Below are 12,642 nucleotides of genomic sequence, written 5' to 3' on the forward strand. Positions count from 1 at the left end.
GGTTTGGATCGCCAAAGTCACGTGATTTCAGCAGTTTGGCGGTTTGACACGCGATCCAAATCATAATTCGACTCGCTGATTCATAACGCTTCGAAGCTTCATGATGCATTGTTTTGAAATCGGTCATCACTATATAAGTCGTTATTTAGGTTTTTTTTGTGCACAAAGACTATTCTCGTCGCTTTATAAAGTTATTGTAGAACCACTGTAGTGAGATGGACTTTGTAACGACGTCTTTAGCAGTGTTGCCACAGTTACTGTGAAAAAGTAACTAAGTTACTTTACAGATTACTTGATTTTAAAAGTAACTAAGTTACTTTACAGATTACTTGATTGTAAAAGTAACTAAGTTAGATTACAAGTTACTTTATTAGTTACATTCATCAGTTGGTGACAACATCTCTGCAGCCTCAACATAAAAATGACAACCGTTTTTGCCAACACTTTATTGGAAGTGCATTTTTAACAGTAACGTCAACAATGTATCTCCTGAAATTGTATCTCCAAAAAAATCTTTGGACTAATTTTATAAAATCTAAACATGTTAATGAAAAGGTACAAATTACTTTGTGTTCTTATTAAATACATTTATGAAAAACAATTTATATTTAATTTTTAATTTATATTTATATATGAATGTAAATAATTATATGGGCCTACACAAATGATATAAAATTACAAGATTTATAGTTTATTGTAAACGTAATGTGCTCTGTAATGGGACAACAAATATATGATAGATACGTGAGAACTATATATTTTTTAATAATCTTTAAGTGCACAAAACTATGAAAATATTTGAAACGCTTCTAAACAGAGCGGCAACGCGCATCCCGGGTGCAGAATGATGCTCTTAAAGCAACATGGAATCAGAGGGCGCAGTGCAGCGCGAGTGCACATTGAAAAGTTCACGGCATAAAGAGAAGAGACGTTGAGCGCACAAATCCTAGTCTACTATGGATATCGGTCCAAACATTCACTGATTATTTGTTTCTTCACAGTTTTAAATTCCGTTATTGTGCGTGTGATGCTAATAGTCATTGTGTTGTCACCTGTGTAGCGAGCACAACATCTTTCAGAAACCGCTAGATAAACTCCAGGAAGATCAATTATTTTATCAACATATCAAGTATTTTAACGGGAATATATACTATTTGAGTGAGCTTTACCGTGCTGCGGCTGACTGGAACCGAACGCGACGCGCAGTTTGAATGCTGAACGGAGAATGACAGCTACAGCGGATGTAAGACATTTTTTTTTTTTTTTTTTTTATTGAACAGACATAAGAGCAAATAGTCACAATTCAAAAAAGAATTTAACAACAATAACAAAAAATTATAAACATTAGACAGAGGTTGTAAAATGTAACAAAAAAAAAAAAAACACAAAACAGATATTGAGCCAGGGGTGACATACAATTTAAAATAAATTAGGTATTTTTTTTTATTTATAAGAAGGCATAAATATTATATTTTGTACATAGCATAGAGCACTTCAAAGCTTTGACATTGCTGGAAGAAGAGATGGTATCTAAATAACATTTCAGATCTTTACAAAAAATAGTAAAAAAAAAAAAAAAAAAGATTTAACAGACAAAAATTTGCACTTGTGTATAAAAAACTAAGCTAGAAAAATAAATAGATTAATCAAAAAATAAAAGTCTTTAAGATTCATGTCAGAGTTATAAAATCCAAATAGGAGTAAGACATTCAGCTATGGCATGGCTTTAGATGACCTTGTACTTGCAAATCATAATATACTAATAATGATTGCTGATGGATAATGTGACAATAAATATTTTTGATGATTATTTAATTATCACGACATGCCTAATCTGAGTAGCGACTAAAGTAAGTGACTGCCTGTCTTGAGTTTTGTCGACAGACGAAGGCGGCCGCCTCGTAATTCTCTATGCAGGAAAACCCCTGCTGAGACTAAACAAGAAAGCAAAAATATATATTTTTACAAAGGAAAATGACAAAAATTGTAACTCACAGTGACTTGGATAAATTACTTTAATCTGATTACTGGTTTGGAAATAGTAACGCGTTAGATTACTCGTTACTGGAAAAAGTAGTCAGATTAGAGTACCGCGTTACTAAGTAATGTTACTGGCATCACTGGTCTTTAGTACCTTTTATGGGTCTTGAGAGTGTAAAGTGCATTTTGCCAATGGAGGCCTTTCTGAGCCATCGGATTTCAACTAAAATATCTTCATTTGTGTTCCGAAGATGAACGGAGGTCTTACGGGTGTCGAACGACACGAGGGTGAGGAATTAATGACAGAATTTTCATTTTTGGGTGAACTAACCCTTTATAATCATGACTGTATGACAATCAGTGAGGAAAACACAAACATATAAACTCATTGTGTTGAATGTGTGTGAGTGTCAGAGATGCTGTAGAAGAACAAAGTACCGTCCAGTCAGTCCAGAAACACTCCTACTCTGTTAGAGGGGGATGAAGGGGCAGATATGATGGTTCCCAGATTATTGTGACGGCCAGTGAATCTGTAATCAGAACAGGTCAGACTCCAGGATATTTTGGTAAATCCAAATTTACAGTGTCTCCTACTTTTCCTGCTGATTCTTTTATATGTCAATGATATTCATTCACTGACTCCACTCAACCTCTCAGTAACAGCGTCCAGTCAGACTCTCTCTACACAGAACCTGACGACACTCAACAAATCTCTCTCGATGATCAGGATATGGCTGATCCTCAAACACATGTGTCATATTTCTGAATGAGACGAGTGTCTGCTGTGTTTGGATCCAGTCTGAGATTACTAGAATCTGAAGACAAGAAGAGAGAACAAAACAACATTAACCACGTGTGTGTGTGTGCGTGTGCGCGTGCGTGCGTGCGCGCGCGAACACTCCTGTCATATGAGGACATTGATTAGAATAAACATAATTATAAATAAGTTTATTTATTAATATATAAAGACACCAGATTTTTGTGGTTCCCAGATAAAGCTAATTAAACAATATCGCATGTGCAAGAGTGAAAAAAACAGCAAGGATCACAACAGTCAAAGACGCCTGTCTAATGCTTGTTTATAATAAATAGTGAAGACAGATGAAAGAACCCTGTGTGAAAGACCCCAAACATGTGTTAGCTTGTCAAAAATGATTCCTTGATGGAGAAAACAATGAAGCAGCAGAAGAAGATCCAGTGTCAAAACATGGCAGCACCTCAATTTAATGGGAGTATTTTGATTTTGATTTTAGCACACACCTTTCAGGTGCAACCTAGACACATTATCAGTGATGTAACCTGGGGTCATAAGGAGTGTCGGGTATTTCAACATCATACACCCTCATCCAGGAGACCCAGCCAGGGATGAACAGTCTCTGACTTGTGTCTGGGTAGCTTGCGTGATCCACAGCCATATTGGTGCCTTCTCAGCGGCATCTGTGATGTTCCTGATGGCTTTTTTCTAGGGCAGTCCTCTGATTCCCAGGAGCTTGAGGGCCCTGCAGAGCGACTGGCCGGCAAACCCTCTGCAGCCAAACTCGATGGGGAGGCAGTGAGTCTTACATCCCCTGCTACGGCATTCACATACCACCTCCTCGTACTGCCTTTCGGTCTTCCCAGGGCACAGTCAATTCCAGTAGGACCTCCTGCCTTGATGATTCTGAAAAGAGGACCATGTCAGGCCTAAGCGTGGTTGTAACAATGGTTTCTGTGAATTTGAGCTGCCTTCCCAGGTCGACCTTTAGCTGCCAGTCCCCCTGCAGGGTTCCTACTTCGTGGTGGTTTCTCTCCAGCCTTGACAAATGTGATTGAGCGCTGTGCTGGCTGCTGGTGCCTGCTAAGAGAGATCTCTGTGCTGATGGCTTCTGCGATGACCCTTAGCACCTGGTCATGGTGCCACCGATAATGTCCCTCTCCCAGGGCTTTAGGGCAGCAGCTTAATACGTGCTCCAAGGATCCTTGGCATAGAGGGCATGCAGGGGTGTCTATCAGGCCCCAGGAGAAGAGGTTGGATGGATTGGGTAGGACATCGTAGACTGATTGGAAAAGGAACTTGATCCGGTGTGTTTCTGCTTTCCACAACTCAGACCACGAGATCTTTCGGTCCATCACCTGTTCCCATCAAGTCCACGCCCCCTTCATCCAGCTGATGCGTCTTTCCTGCTCGGATTTCTTCTTGAACGAGTTGACACCTGTCCTTTCCTCTGGCCTTGTCATATCGAGGTCTCTGGATACAGCAATGTCCTGACACCACTGTCCCCTACTGCACTTCCTACCCGTCCTCACCTCTATGCCAGCCGAGGAGACTTTGGTCAGTGGACTCTCTGGACAGCAGCACCTCTCTTGCTCGGAAAACAATGAACTCCTCCGACAGGCTGCTGAAGGGAAGTTGTAGCTTGTTCTTACTCCTGTACAAGGCTATGCTGCTGATGCTGCGAGGGAGACCCAACCACCTATGCAGAGAGTGGCTGAATTTCCTCTCAAAGCCCTCAATGGTAGTTAGGGGGACATCGTAATCCAGCAGTCGCCAGAGGAGTCATGGCTGTGTCCCTAAGTGTGCTGTTGAAGACTTTTCCCAGGCTCTTAATCTACTTCTCGTGATTGATGAAATTTGGACTCGTCCCATGGAGAAACGGAACTTGTCGGTTACATTTCCCTTCATCACCTAAAGGGATCGGGACTTGGCTGGTTTAAAGTCCATTCGGGTCCAGCTGATGAGGCATTCAAGGCCTTGGAGGATCCATCTGCAGCCTGGTACGGATATTTGTGTCACCGTCAGATTGTCCATGAATGCTCTGATGGGAGGCTGTCGCACACCTGACCGGGTGAGTGGATCTCTGCATTCCACCTCTGCTGACTTAACTAGCATATTCATGGCTAAGGTGAACAAAATCAACCTGGGATTATTCCTTTCTCCAGCCTATGAAATGCCGATGTTGTTGATCCAGAGGTGACTCTCAAACTAAAGCAGTTATAGTAGTTCAGAAGGAGGTGACCCTTTTAAACACTATGAAGGGACTCAAAATCAAAAATGCCATGCAAATCAAAAATGCCATGTAAAACCTGTACATCACGTGTGGCCACTCAAACATGTCAGTCCAAGCACAACATAGTTAAATTCTTACCAAACCAGCACCAAAGAATCAATCCACTGATTCTAAGCCAAATAAAACCTATCCTTTCTTATTACTGACCCTCATGTCATTCCAAACCCGTAAGACCTTCGTTCATCTTCAGAACACAAATTAAGATATTTTTGATGAAATCCAAGAGCTCTCTGACCTCTCCATAAAATCAAGGTTGAATCACTGGAGTCACATGGACTATTTTACATTTTTTTTAACAATTTTTCTGGGTCTTGGAAGTGTTAATTAAATTGCTGTTTATGGAGAGGTCTGAGAGCTCTCAGATTTCTTAAAACATATCTTAATTTGTGTTCTGAAGAGGAACAAACGTCTTAAGGGTTTGAAACAACAAGTGGATTCTGTTAAATTAACTTTGGAGTGGACTTTGAGATTTGTAAACTTGCAGATCTTTTTAAGCTGAAACAGCCACATTACACATTAAACTTAAGTTGTTAAAAAGTGTAAAAGCATAATAGGACCTCTTTAAACGACCAATAGTAATATCCAGCGATAAAAAATGTTTTTGAAAGATCTGCCATTTTATATTGAAAATATTGGCTGATGATTCAGTTATGATTCATCCAACTGCAGACAAAGTCTCATTAGCTGATATAAATCCCATCCGAAGAGCACGAGCTCATCAGTTTTGTGTTTGAAAACAGCACCGAATTAACAAACACACTTGAGAACATTACAGTATATGTTAATGAGCAGATTATATAAGGACAGTCAATCGGGATTGTGGATTAGAGCTGCTTAATCTTTAATTAGTAAAGTTCAGCTATAACCGTATGTTTAGGATCAGATTACAGAAGAGACTTAAAGAACCTGACCTGAAATCAGATACATGAAATCAACACAAACACAAAAGTTTGAGTTTGTTGAAAAAAAGCATTTGATGCTATTTAATAATTTTAAAATAAAGTTGAACAGGCACAGCGTCATGCTGATTTATGTTTAGATTTAGACTAAATTTGATTACAATTAATTTGATTTGGTGAAGTATTTAATATGGAAATTAAGGGAACGTTCTCTCAAAGTTATGAACAAACATTCTCATAACATTAATAGAATGTGTTCAAAGTTCTCTGGTCTTTAATAATGTTCCCAAAACAGCACAACTTTATTTGTATATCATTCATGGAACGTTTTTCTTCGTCTAAGTTGTATACAGAAAATTCAAAAGTAACATTTCTATAATGTTCGCAAAATTATCAAAAGGAATGTTCCTTTAATGTTTGTAAAGCATTTAAACTTTCAGAGAACATTCAGAAAATGTTTTCATAACTTAATGGGAATGTTAGCACAACATTCTTCAAATATATTTTTGTTAGCCTGAGGATAGAGAAAGTCTTATGTATTAATCAACTCATTACCCCCCAAAAAACAGCCCGTAAAGGTGTTTGAACACACATTCATCATATTTCATGGCGTGTTCATGTATGTGTCTGTCAGACAAACTGCAGATGTTCTATATAAACGATGATTGTTACCACACGTGTGTCCTCAGCTGGAAGAGCCTGAAGTGCTTAAAATACCCCATGTGTCAATCTCCTGATCCCTCTATCTGTTTCTGTGGGAGGCGTTTGAGGATCAGAAGATTAGTCGAGCGCTATAAAAGCTGCCGGCAGAGACACTGGACACAAGCTGAAGTGAGACATCGCAGAAGAGAAGCGAAGAGAACCACCAGAAGAGCCCGAAACTCCAGCACACGGTAAGAGATTCTCCTCACCTGAGACACATTTACAGCACAATGAGAAACAGTCAGGTAAATACCACGGTATTTCATTTATACTCAGACAGGCTGTAGTAAAAACACAACACATGATTTACTGAGAGCAGGAATTCTGGACTGAGGAGCATGAGGAGAAAACCACTGAACATAGAAACAAAACAGAAAGAGAGAAAGACTTTCGTGGGCTGATTTAGTGATGGAGAGGAAACTCAAAAAAAGGAAAAGCACATTTCAGTTAATTCAGTTGATCATTAAACTACAGGTGTTGTGCAGAGATTACCACGGATTCTTCTTTCGGCCACAGAATATAAAGTTGGAATTGCGAGAAAAAAAAGTCAGAAACAACACAAAAACAAGCCTCAATTTACAGACTCAAACTTACATTATGTTTCCAGGTGAAGCTGAAATGTACAGTAGACATTCTACAGCAAGAGCCAATTTAGGCAAAAATAGACTAAAAACAGAAGCTCTGAGACATTTCTCCCAGGATCCCAGAAGTAGGCAAGGCTAAATGTGATGCTAATGCCTGGAATTAGAGCGCTGGGCATCTCCTCTACGAGATTAGCAAGATTATGTAAGATCTTATCATTCACACTGTCTGTATATATCACAAGGCAAACAGATGTTGGTAAATAAACCTACTCATTGTGCAACCAGCAGATTAGGATGAACAAAATCCCAAAATGAGAAGACTAACAGCTAACCTGTTGAGGACACCGGACAATATAGTCCCATTTTAAAGGAAACATTTTGTTTATATTTCAGTAAGTGACAGAAATGGACGACCCAGCACCCGTTGAGAAGAGAGGGCCACCAAAGTTCAAGCAGAGGACCACTCGCACCTTCAAGAGCAAGGCTCCTAAACCTGGCCAGAAAGGCTTCGGAGATGAAATCCCTGGAATGGAGGGGCTCGGCACAGGTAAAGCTCGTCATTTCAGTTTCCTTCATGACGTCCATATTGTTTCTGTGTTTTGAATGACATACAGCGATGAATCTGACCACGTTCTTTCACTGGTTTTTACACAGACATCACTGTGATTTGCCCATGGGAAGCTTTTGGAGACATGGAGCTCGGTGATCTGGCGAAATATGGAATTGTGTAGCGCATCCACCCAACCTTCATCCTTCTCTGTATGTAATGTAATGTAATGTAATAGAATGAGACTGAACCAGCGGCAGATGCTTTCAGCCCAACACACAGAGAGGATGCGACATGATTAATAATATTTTTTAGGACAAATGACAGGGACTCTCTGCTGCTCTTCTTCCACTACATCAGTGGAGCTCTTAGCAGGAGGAATCGATCTCAAAGCAGCAAAATCATGCAGTACAAATCAACTTTATTTTAACTGTGCATGTGATTGTGTCTGTCAGAATCAAATCATCATGGTTAATTAAAACCATCGATTTGGCAGTAGAACACAATAAAACATTTATTTCCCCAAATTTGTGTTATTAGTCTTTTTCTCTTACAGAACTGATTAAAACAAATCTTTAAACTGGATCCAAATGGAACAAGTTCATTCAAATATGAACGTCTCCGTGTACAATATACAATCTGAGATACAACCCCTGGCAGAAATGATGGAATCACCACACTTGAGGATGTTCACCCAGTGTTTTACTTTATAGGAAACAAACAAATCACAGATATGACAAATTTTTTTTTTGTTCAATAGCTTAACATTCTGGCTTCATGAAACATACTTCAAAAAAAGTCACTGACACTTTATTTATTAACGGCATGTCTTTTTCCAGATCAAGTAGAGGAAAAAAAGTATGGAATAATCTTTTAATTTCCATTTCTAAAACAAATACCAGGACATTTCTAAAAATGCTAATTAGTCAGCTTTAGTTGGCTATTTGAAAGGAAACCAGAGAGTTGTCAGTTGAAACAATGGAAAGGATAAAACTCCTTCAACAAAGAATTTCCACACAGAGTTTGGCCAGAGAAGTAGGTTTCTCCCAGTCAGCTGTGTCTAAAATTTGGTGCAAGTATAAAATAAATGGGAAGGTTATAAAAGGGAGACATACAGGCAGACCAAGGAAGACGTTAAAGGGTCAGGATAGAAAACTCAAAGCAATATGCCTTGAAAATATAAAATGCACAACAAAACAAATGAAAAACAAATGGGGGCGGAGACAGGAGTTAATGTTTGTGACAGATCTCCGCTGAATGAAATGGGATTTACCTATAGAAAAACCAAACGAAAACCAACACTAACACCAAAACAGAAGAAAACAAGGTTACAGTGGGCGAAGGAGAAGCAATGATGTGGATGATTGGATGAAAGTGATGTTCAGTGATGAATCACGAATCTGCATTGGTCAAGGAGATGCTGGAACTTTTGTCTGGCGCCATTCTAACGAAACATAAAGATGACCACCTGAAGAAAACATCCAAATTTCAACTCATTTATTAAAATGGGGTTGCATGACAGGTAAAGGACCAGGGGAGATGGCAATCATTACCTCAACGGTCAATGCACAGGTGTACGTTGAAATTTTGGACACTTTTCTCATTCCATCCATAGAAAATGGCTTTGGTGGTGAAGTAATTTTTTTCAGGAAGACAATGCATCTTGTCACAGAGCAAAGAGTGTTAAAGCTTTTCTTCAGGAAAGGCACATCAACTCAATGACATGGCCAGCAAACAGACCGGATCTCAATCCAATTGAAACTGTATGGTGGAAATTAAAAAAACTGGCCCATGATGAGGCTCCATCCTGCAAAGCGGATCTGTTCGAGAAAGTTGGAACCAGATTGATGTGGAATATTGTTTTTCTTTAGTGACATCCATGCCTCAAAGGATTCAGGCGGTCATAAAATCCAGAGGAGGAGCAACAAACGATTTTGTTGACGATTCCATATTTTTTTCCTCAACATTGAGTGATTCCATACTTTTTTCCTCTACTTCATCTGGAAAAAGACCATTAATATATAAAGTGTCATTGACCTTTTTTGAAGTATGTTTCATGAAGCCAGAATGTTAAGCTATTGAACAAAAAATTGTTTGTCATAGGCTATCTGTGATTTGTTTGTTTGCTATAAAGTGAACATCATCTAAGTGTGGTGATTCCATAATTTCTGCCAGGGGTTGTATTCAGAAAGAAAAAAAAAACCTTTTAGAGGGCTTTATATAAAACTATTAATATAGGCTACTAGCACTCTTTTTGTAGGACCTTTGGCTGGAGCTCCTTCAGCACTAAAATTGTAGCCTATACATGACTAAAGTGCAGCGTTTTATAAATGTCAATTGGTAAACCACTATTACGGCAACCCTTTTAACTTATTCTTTCAGTTCTGCAAATGTTTGTAACGTTAAATCGCAATCTCCAGATTCTGCGCATGCGCGGAAACAGGCTGCCTGCATCGCGCGCTGAGAGAAACCAGCGCGATTTTCTGAGGTGAGGAACTTTTACCTCACGACATATTTCAACTAAATATTCGTTAAAATAACACACACACGCTATAGAAGAAGGCACACATAGACGACTAGAGGATGTTAAGATTATAAATATAGATTATAAACCATTAGCTCACCTTGTATAATGTAGAAACGCTAAAGAATGAACCATGAACATTATGTTATTTACAATCCCACAGTTTTCTGCTGCCACTTGCCCTACACTCACCGAGTGCTTTTACATCAAGGTAAGTACCTTAGAAAGAGTACCATAACTCAGAAGTTAACCTTTCACAACATTCACCTACTCATATTTGATAACCTCTCATTATGCCATCTACAATTGTAATAACTGAAATCAAAGACCAATCAAGTGATTGTTTAAAAAAAACAGTTTATATGGACATTCAGATACAAATTACATCACAAATGGAATCAGAATATGTAGAGAGAGAAATAGTTCAACTCAAAAACACGGTTACACTGTAAACCAAAGGAGAGTATGTGGAACAGGTATCATATTCATAAGGTGCGAGAATGGAGAATAAAAGAGACGCCATCTTTAATCCTTTACTGCACAAATGGAGGGGATTTTAAACTTCTCACTCCATCATCAGAAGACAAACGCCATGCAAGAATTCCGTCTCCTCGTATCAAAAGAGCTCCGAGCTGTCGGCAACAGCACCCATTGGTGCTGCCAGTCCAGGAGAAACATACAAGGGACAGAGAAAGAGAAACAAGCAAATCTGCCGCATCTTTTCCAATAGCATCTTTAAAAGCCAGAAGATCAGAATTTAGGTACTGAGATATTTGAATCTCTTATAATACTGTGTAAAGTGTATGCATAGACTGCAAGTACCATTTAAACAAACAAAACAAAACAAAGCTGTCTGGTTTAGTGTTCAGACTGTGGTCAGTTTTTCCATTAGGCCTGTTTTCTTAGTGTCAATGACACACACAACCCCCTCATCCACACGAAAAAGCTGAAGTGAAATCAGGAAACTTTAAAAATGGCAAAACGTTTTCAGTCCTAGACCCGATTACAATTACATGCACCTAGAATCTACTGAAACACATGTCCTGCAAAAAAAATAAAATGAAAAAATAAATGAAATGCATGTGTTTTCACAGATAAAGATTAAATGCAATAAGAGGATGCTGCAATTCCATATCCAGCCATTTTGAAATAATTAACGAGCCACTTCAAACAATATCAAAAATCTATTGATAAAAAAAAAAAAAAGAAACCAAACAATAGAAATTACAAATATGTTCACACACAAATCAAAAAAATGTGCTTGACTCTTCTTTGGAACCAAAAATTCAAAGAAAGCAAAATACCAATATACTAAAGGGAAAGAGGACACACTCTGCAAGACAAAAAAAAAAAAATACTATGTAGTTTTCCTTTAAAAACCGACAAACATTTTTTAATCCACTTCTCAAAGTTGGGCTGAAAGTTGCATATTTTACAAAACTACGCTAATAAAAGAGCTTGTCGATATTCCACAAGAAGGGCTTTTCAATCCCAAAATCTGAAGGAAAAAAAAAATTATTTCGTAGCATAATTTAAATACTTGCTATAGTCATTATGCCGGTGTTTGGCGTCTTTTTGTGTATTAACGTGGATTCAGATGATGTCCTGCCCTTCATCAAAGCCAACACACACAACCATGAGGAACTAATGACGATAATAATAATTAATAATAATAATAATAATAATAATGTTTGGTAAAATTTTGTGTCTATTCTAGTTTACTTGCATATAATGACTATTTAATTTTAAAGGTACGCCTCTTGAAAATGGTCTGAACGGAGGTACTGTTTAAAGAACACAAAGCTTTCAGCAAGACGGATTATTATGACACATCGTCCCGTTCGTGTGCGTCACACTTCAGTGATTTGTAACAGCTGTTGGAGTTGCCTTACATCCATGATCTTTCCAAAGAAAGGAAGACCACGATGGTAGTCTCTCATCATGTTGCTGTATTTGGGATAATAGCATCGTCCTCCCTTACAGAGCTGATGGGATCCACGCATTTCAAGATGATCCTTAAAACGGAGACAGGAGCGGTCCGGATGAATGTCTATATTTCTTAAAGAATATTGATCATTATTGTAGTGTGAAACAGTGAAGGGTGACATAAACTTGTTCACTGCAGTCCTGACACTCTGTGCACATGTAGTTCAATGGCCACTAGAGGCAGTCTAGAGCCGTTACTGCATGCATATGTGCAGAGAGACGAGCCGAAGGAAGAAATGATTTGCGCTTCTCAGTCAAGCAGTTTCAGTCAGAGATCTGTTACAATTTAGTGTTCAATGTTGTCAGGTTTCCTTTAAAAAAAAAAAAAAAATTCCACCTTCTTTGATGTACTGATTTAGAGTTGCATTCCTTA

The 12,642-nt window shown here is 38.5% G+C and overlaps 1 protein-coding gene across 1 annotated transcript; it reads left to right on the forward strand.

Moving 5' to 3' along the window:
• The first annotated feature begins 6,747 nt into the window (after window positions 1-6,747).
• LOC307140819 (retinal cone rhodopsin-sensitive cGMP 3',5'-cyclic phosphodiesterase subunit gamma-like) lies at window positions 6,748-9,905 on the forward strand. Its single transcript, XM_079840574.1, has 3 exons — window positions 6,748-6,819; window positions 7,606-7,759; window positions 7,867-9,905. The coding sequence occupies exons 2-3, from the start codon at window positions 7,618-7,620 to the stop codon at window positions 7,941-7,943; spliced, it is 219 nt and encodes a 72-aa protein (XP_079696700.1). The 5' UTR covers window positions 6,748-6,819; window positions 7,606-7,617; the 3' UTR covers window positions 7,944-9,905.
• Window positions 9,906-12,642: the final 2,737 nt, after the last annotated feature.

The sequence above is a fragment of the Gobio gobio genome, assembly GCF_949357685.1.
Source record: "Gobio gobio genome assembly, chromosome: 17".
NCBI classification, from domain to species: domain Eukaryota; kingdom Metazoa; phylum Chordata; class Actinopteri; order Cypriniformes; family Gobionidae; genus Gobio; species Gobio gobio.